Below are 7,773 nucleotides of genomic sequence, written 5' to 3'. Positions count from 1 at the left end.
ACTCAGAGCATCCTGAGGTGGAGCTGCAGGAATGGCCTCACTGCAGGGTCTCCCATTCTCCGAACCCTGCTGGGATGTGGGACTTTGGGGTCAGAGAGTGGAGGCCTGGAGATGGGAGTCTGACTCAACCAAAGTCCTGACAGCCAGGGAATGTAGAGTTAGGGTGCTACTTCACGCCTGGCACAGCGCCACCCCCTCAGCGCTGCCCTGCATGGATGGCAGAATCTTGCTGGATTGTGCTTCTGGGAGCAGAGACTAACCTGGAAGTAACTCATTGCAGGCCCCGCTGTACTCCCCACTCTGATCTCTGCCTGCCAGCAGCCAGCGCTCCCTGGGCAATTGCTGCTGCCCAGGCTGCGATGAGGGGCTTGGGGGGCTCTCTGAATAGGAGTATGGCTTTGGGATGTGCTGAGCTCACAGGAAGTGGCTGTGTCTGTTAGGGACAAGTAAGGTGCTCTGATCCTATTGCAGTCTCGGAGCTCTGTGGAGGTGGGTGTGCCGGAGCAGCCCCCAATGTAGACAGCACCGCCAAGCCCAGAGATTTGGCTCACTCAGCGAGCATATGGCTAGTGTTGGTTCCCCTCTGGAAGGGACCCTGGTTCCTACTGCTGGCTGTGGGGAATGGGGAGGAGGAAGCTTATACCTAGTGATCACAGCAGGGGTCAGACAGGCTGGCCAAGCACCTGGATTCTCTCCAGAAGGCAGTGTGGCTTAGCGAATCAGACTTGAGTCTGCCAGATCAGAGACCAGTTTCAACCCTTCAGTTATCCAATCTGCAAAATGGAGCAACTGGTGGTTGTACCTCCCCTAATGGGGGGGGGGGTCCAAGGCCTTGGTCACTAGCCCGGGTTGTGAAAGACACAGGAATGTTTGTAGCAATCAGTGCAAGAGCAGACTTGAACTCAGGGTCTCCTGGCTCCTCATTCAGTGTCTGTCTGACCAGGGTAGGCTGTTTTGGCAGAGAACCTCTAGCACTGCACACGGTGCTGGCCATCCCTGGGGAAGGCACTGCCATCTGCCATACCAGCCCGGAGAACCAAAAATCCAGGCTAAGAACTCTGTCTGAATTGGGTTTCTGAGCTTGTTCTTGGGGCCGACTTCTAGATCTCAGTGAGGGGTCCCCGTCTGTCCCTAAGCTGCAACAAATGAGTTATAAGAAATTGAGGTCTTACAAAACCAATCATTTTGGAGGGCTGTATCTTGGGCACCCTTTGATCCAGTGACCCCACATTCTCCCCTGGGCCTAGAACTAGCAGACCACTTTCCAAGCCCATCTGACTGGGGGTGTAGGCTTCAGAGAGGATGGAAAATTCAAACAGAAGCCATGTTGCAACCTTAACAGTGAGCCAGCTCTTGTTGTCCTATAATCCTACCTACCCACCATGCCTTCTGTCAGCCCTCACAGAGAGCAGGACTCATGCTCATCCCGACTGGCCTCCATACAAACAGCATTAGGGAGCAGCTGCACACCAATGCCAGGAGGCTGCAGGGCTTAGACTCTCATTTATTGGAAAAAGGAAGATGCTCATGAAGAAGGCCCACAAGCCAGTGAGTCCCATTGGACGTCTTGGGGCTGGGAGCTGGGCGGCACCGGCACCACTCCCCTGGGGAATCCTGCACACCCGAGGAGGGAACAGGCAGCAATGTGTGTGTGGGCGAGGGGGACAGCGGAACGTGTGGACACACAGAGAGGGGCCCAGGAGAAACAATCGAGGGCAGAACAGTTAGACTGTGCAGGGAGTGCATGAAGATTGTGTCCCCCCAGGACATTCCCAGCAGGCCCACTACAGAGCCATTGCGCCGCGATGAAGGAATTGCAATTGAAGGAATACAGGGAAGCAAGCAGGGATAGACCCTGTTGCCTGGCACTGCCTATTCCCCTTTGATAGCCTCTCCACAAGGTCCACAAGTTGGCCTTGGGGGCTGGCTACCATTGGCTGTGGTGCCAAGGCCCTGTTCTATGCCGTGCCGCCCCAGAAGTGACTGTTCCCTAGCCCCATGCTCAGCGGGGACATGGCTGGTCAGCTTGTCCGTGCAAAGAAAGGAGGGGTCGCTCACAGACTGCCTGGAGGAACCAGCATTGGGTGGGAACTCGGCAGGTGCCAGTACTCTGCCATCGTTAGGCTCCAGTCTGCAATGCCCACCTCAGGTCACGTGTTCCCCCAAACCAGGGCCTTGGGGCCGGGCGTCTGGTTCTGGGATTTCAGCAGCTGCAAGGCAGGCTGGGGCTGGGGCATGGAGCTGTGCTGGGGCTCAGCGCTGAACCCTGCTGGCATGTGGCGCAGCTGCTTCCGGTACTGCACAAACATACAGAGCTTCAGCGCGAGGGCCAGCACGTTCTTGCCCATGAAGATGCCCGAGACCCGGGCGTCCCTGAAGAAGACCATGTTGCTCCCCCTGATGAAGAGGGTGGCGATGTTGACGGTGAGCAGGCTCAGTATAGGGTAGAGCATCATCCGGTGTGGCACGATGCTGAACCCTTGCATGCTGATCTCGCACAGGGACACACAAGGGAGAGTCAAGAGCAAAATGTAGCAGTAGAAGAACATAAGGCCCTCGGCCCAGAGGGGTAGCCCTTTCTTCTGGGGCTCCCACAGGTTGGCCTGGATGTCCAGCACATCCAGCATGTCAATGATTACCCAGAAGAGGCGATTGCGGAGGTCCTCCTTCTTCTTGAAGGTCTGGACGTAGTCCATATGCTCGGTGGCCACCAGCAGCACATAGAGGGCTGGGATGCAGACAGACAACAGCAGGGTCAGGGCTTTGCGTGCCAGAAGGTCCAGGGTCTTCCGGTCCGCCTTGTAGTTCTGGTAGACAAAGTAGACCTTGATCTCCAACACAAAGACGTAAAGGAACCAGAGGATCATGGCGTAGCCACGCTTGGCTGTCCTCGCCTCGGCCCCGACCCAGACCGCCATGTACCGGAGCACCAGCAGGAAGCAAAGGTCGCCCACCGAGACCATCAGGCCGATGCCCAGTTTCCGGGAGCCCTGATTCTGCTCCACCAGGTAAGCATCCATCAGCACCAAGCTGCTCATGATGAGGACAGTGGAGAGGCAGACATGGGGCTTGTTGAGGGGCGGTGGGGGAACCATCCTGGAAGGAGGAACACACGGGTCAGTCAGGCAGCTCCTTTGCTATAAGGGTCTCTCTGCTCTGTTCAAATCTCCCCCGCCTTGGTGGGCAGAACGTTCCTCCCTGCCACCTCTCTCCCAGTCAGCTGTGGGCAGCAGGGGGAGGGGTGCTGCTTTGCATTACTGAGGTCTGCCTCCCCCCCAGCATGCCTGTGCCAGGCCCCTCGTGCCCCCCATTATACCCCTGACAACCCACAGTGCAATTAAAACTGCGATTAATCATGACTAATTTTTAAAATCTAGTTAATTTGTTTTGCGTTAATTGCTTGCATTAACTGCAATTAATTGACAGCCCTAATTGCCAGTGACAGAGAATCCACCATGACCCTTGGTAAATTGTGCCAGTGGTTAATTACCCTCATGGTTAAAATGTAATCTTATTTCCAGTCTGAATTTGTCTAGTTTCAATTTCCAGCCATTGCATCTTGTTAGACTTTCATCTGCTACAATGAAGAGCCCATCATCAAATTTTTGTTCAAGTGGAGACTGTGACCACGAAATGGCAAACTGGTTTTCAATGTCTCTGTATGTGAACTTTGGTGCAAAACTCTGCTTTAAACAAACCCTGTGACACCCTTAGTGCTGATGCAGCTGTTACTGCTCCAGATTTCTGTGTCCCCACTGACCCTCGTAGGGGCACCTTTCACTAGTCTGTAACACGCGGGAATGTGAAGGGGCAAGGTCCTGTTATTTGATAAATGTCTTGTAGTGTCACTTTGCCTTGTGACATCCAAGGGCCTCGATTTGATAAATCCCTCCTGTGCCCAGACCTCTCACGCTGTGCACAGAGAAACCTAGAGCAAGGACTCAAACAGCCAGGGCACCAACCCTCACATCCAGGGTGTTGTGATCTGGGCCCCGTGTTTTAGCTTAGTGCTCTGGATTCCTCAACTGCTGGGGCAGGGAAGTGTTGCCTGATATGCCCCCCTCCTCCTCCGTCCGTGCAGAGTAGTGTCCTCCCCAGGTACCAGGGAGAATGCCACCGCTCTGGTTCTGTCTCTCTTTCTGGCTGGGGCATGGCACTGGTGCAGCTGCTGCGGCTTGCTGTGTGGGGAAAAGAGGAGGAGCAGAGCCAGGATCCTGACTGCTGCTGCTCCGCAGCTGCCCTGGAGAGAAGCCAGCAGCAGGGCTGAGGCTGGAGGAGGAGGAGGGGAGTGTGTTTGTCCCAGTGGAGGCATGGAAGCCCCCTGCTAACCAACATGGCTGGTGCCTAAGCCTGGAGCAGTCTGAGGCTATGGCCACAGCATGCTGAGCCACACTCCACCCTGGCAGAGGTCTCTGCTGTGCCCTGAAGGTCCCAAGTTAAAATCCTGCTGAACACCTGTGGAAAATAGCATGTGATCATGCCAGTAAAGGCGGTGGCCTAATGCATGGGCCTAAGGGGCACAGTCCAGATTACAGAGATAAACAAACGTCCCCCAGTGCATGGGCTGGGTTGGGGGGGACCCACCAGGGACCAGGGCTTGGTCCACACTGATTTAGCATTTTCACCTGTGATCTGGAAGTGAGCGGTGAGCAGCAGGTAACACTGAATGGTGAGCTGTGATCAACAATGAAGACAGAACAAAAGAGCTCGAGGGACCCAGCAGGATTAACACTGTGGGCAGAAATGACCAAGCTGAGATGCAGCTGGGATGGATGGAGCTACCCAGCTGGGGAGAACAAGCTATGCCATCCTCCATCATGGGGAGAAACCAACCTAGGAGACAGCCGAAGCCCTTGCTTATACTAGCATCCCCCCTTATACTTTCCTTTCATTCTCACCGCTGGGGCAGCCCCCGTGGCCTCCCGCATGGGGGCCACAGTGCCATGCAGGCCTGCTCCCAGCCGGGTTAGCCGAGACATGGTTAAACTCCAGCAGCTGCTACTGGAGGAGCTGAACCCACCGGCGCAGCAATGGCGGGGAAGAGTCAGGCAAAGGCAGAGCCCTGGGGGGGACAGTGGATGTCAGCGCAGACCTCAGCCGGAAATGCAATGTGGCAGCGAAAATGGTAATGCAACTGAGGGCTTCAGGCCCAGAGGCAGCATGGCCCCTGAATGCGCAGCTGGGCCAGGCCCAGCGCCCTCCATTGTGGGCATCACATTATCAGAAAAATGCTGACAGCTGGAGGGAATTCAGAGAAGAGCCACAGGGACTAAAGGGTTAAGAGTCCAGCTCAGCTAAGCAAGGGCAGATATGCTGTGGCTGTGAGAGGAGGAGAAATAGAGTCCCTGCCCCAGAGAGGCTTTCTCCTGTGGAATTGACTTCCCAGGGATAGGGCCAGGAGCCGTCCAGTGCCTGGCCCATTGCAAACCTGCCTGGCCACAGCCCTGGAGAATGGCCCATAGGGCCTGTGCTACACTGTCCAGCTCTAATATATGTCACTTGATCCTATGACTCTCCTCTGGCCATGGCCACACTCCTGTCCCCACTGAACCCCAACTGCCCAGCCACTCCAGTACTCCAGACCCCCACGGGTCGACCAGGGCTCCTGGAGCACCAGACCGCCTCTTTGGCCAGGGCTCCGTGAGGCCCCACCACCTCCTGGGCCCGCACTGCTCGTGCAGACTGGCCAGGGCACAAGCTCCGAGTCCCTTGCAGACATCTGGCATCTCACTAGCTGCCGCCAACACCACCAGACCCAGGACTGCCCTGGCCAGGAGAGACACGCCTGCGCCAGTGCCAAGCAGCCCAGATGGGACAAGACTTCACACAACCCCCTATTCCCCCCATGCGTGTGCACACATAGCGGGGCAGGGGCCGTGCCCTCTGCCTGCCCTCCGCAGTGTCGCCAGCTCAGCCAGGCAGTGCCAGCCGCCAGCCAGACCCACCAACGCAGCTGGCACCCTGGGGCACCAGCGGAGACGGCTGCCGATCCTGCAGGGCCCCCGGGCTCCCTGTCTCCAGGGCCCCGTCCCTCTGCCCTGTGCAGGGGGCAGGCTGGGGGGGTCTCTGCCCTGCCAGGCCGCGGCAGCAGGTTCAGGTCCGCCCCAGCCCCGAGTCACTCGCTCTCCTGCGTGGGGGGCGATTCCCGGCCGGCCCCGGCCGCTGGGAAGGGGGAGCCGAGCGCGGAGCGGGGCTTTACCTAGCGCCGGTCTCCGCCGAGATGCTGCTTCCCCTACGCGGCCAGCGCCTGCTCCCGGGCTGGGCGGCCGGAGCCGGGCGCTCCCCGCTGCTCCGGGCCCCTCCGAGCCGCCGCAGGCCGGTCGCGGGCGGGCGGCTGCCGGCGGCTCCCGGGCTCTCCCGGCAGCGGGACCCCAGGGCGCGCGGCGAGCCGGGGCTGGGAGAGCGGCCGCGGCGCTGCCCGGCCCATGCCCGGCCCCGGTGCCGCGGCTGCAGCACAGCGCGGCCCGGCCCGGGTGCGCCCTCCCCGGCTGCCTGCGCGCTGGCCCCGCGGAGCTCAGCGCCCGGGCTCGCCACCCTCCCGGGCGCTCGTCGCTCGGTCCTGCAGCGCGGCCCCCGCCGGGCTCCGCTCCGCTCCTGCCCGCCGGCTGGCGGCGCCGCCCCGGGGAGGCCGCGGCGGGTGGGAAGCAGGGAGGCGGCGGGGCGGAGCGGGCAGGTGGCGGCTGGTCGCCGCTGCTGGGGCGAGGGTCCCAGGGCAGCTGTTCCCGCGCGGGGCCGCAGGGTCTGGCTGCAGCTGCCGGGCTCCCCGCTGGCCGCCGGGACAGACACAGGCTGCTCTGGACACACCCACCCACGCCCCTGCAGACAGGGACCTTCAGAGAGGGGGGCTGGGTCCCGGGATAGCAGAGAGACAAGGTGGAGGAGGGAATAGCTTCTACTGGACCAACTTCTGCTGGAAAGAGAGACAGGCTTTGGAGCCTGCACAGAGCTCATCTTCAGGGCGGGGAGAGGTCACTGCTAAATACACGTTTCAGAGTAGCAGCCGTGTTAGTCTGTATTCGCAAAAAGAAAAGGAGTACTTGTGGCACCTTAGAGACTAACACATTTATTAGAGCATAAGCTTTCGTGAGCTACAGCTCACTTCATCGAATGCATCCGATGAAGTGAGCTGTAGCTCACGAAAGCTTATGCTCTAATAAATTTGTTAGTCTCTAAGGTGCCACAAGTACTCCTTTTCTTTTTGCTAAATACAAGGTGGAGCAGCTTCTTGGGCATAAATAGTGAGCACATATTTCAAGGGACCTTCCAAGGTGAAGTGGCCGGTTAACACCCCTCCTGCCACAGCGGTCAAGGAGAAAAAAACAGCTGGGGTGTTTAGTGCGTCACGGATTGTTGTAAGCCACACGTCCGGGGTCCCTGTTCAGTCCACGGTTGTTAGTGGCTAGCAAAGTTACGAATTTAAGCTCCCAGGCTTGTCATTTGAAGGTGTTGTGCAGGTTTCCTTTGGAGGATGAAGACTGAGAGGTCAGGTCTAGAGTGATCCCTCTGTGAAAAGTGTTCACCATGCAGGTGCTAGAGTGTTTTTGTCTTTTTATCATTTTTCTGTGTGACTTCATTGGAGAGCGCAGCAATTGTCTGGTTTCTCCCACAAACAGTGGGTGAAACCAGACAAGAGTTGTTGCTGGGGCATTTAGTGCACTGGATGAAGTACACTACATGTTGTGATAGGCTTGTGTAGGGCCCCATGGACCACTTTGGTTCTCTGGCAGAAGCGTCTCTGATAATGTTTCAACAAGATGATTGAGTAAAATATGA

At 58.0% G+C, this 7,773-nt stretch overlaps 1 protein-coding gene across 2 annotated transcripts; it reads right to left on the bottom strand.

Moving 5' to 3' along the window:
• Positions 1–274: 274 nt before the first annotated feature.
• LOC119854100 (transmembrane protein 121-like) lies at positions 275–6,347 on the bottom strand. 2 transcript variants are annotated; one of them, XM_043512366.1, is made up of 2 exons: positions 5,946–6,053; positions 275–3,096 (listed from the first exon to the last, which is right to left on the bottom strand). In XM_043512366.1, the coding sequence occupies exon 2, from the start codon at positions 3,093–3,095 to the stop codon at positions 2,151–2,153; it is 945 nt and encodes a 314-aa protein (XP_043368301.1). In that variant the 5' UTR covers position 3,096; positions 5,946–6,053; the 3' UTR covers positions 275–2,150. The 2 variants fall into 2 exon arrangements, with proteins under 2 accessions (XP_043368301.1, XP_038253961.1); XM_038398033.2 differs by lacking the exon at positions 5,946–6,053 and adding an exon at positions 6,200–6,347 and having other exon boundaries at positions 276–3,096.
• Positions 6,348–7,773: the final 1,426 nt, after the last annotated feature.

The sequence above is a fragment of the Dermochelys coriacea genome, chromosome 3, assembly GCF_009764565.3.
Source record: "Dermochelys coriacea isolate rDerCor1 chromosome 3, rDerCor1.pri.v4, whole genome shotgun sequence".
NCBI classification, from domain to species: Eukaryota; Metazoa; Chordata; order Testudines; family Dermochelyidae; genus Dermochelys; species Dermochelys coriacea.
Note: the sequence above shows the minus strand (reverse complement) of the source record. Positions and strands in the feature narration are given on the sequence as shown.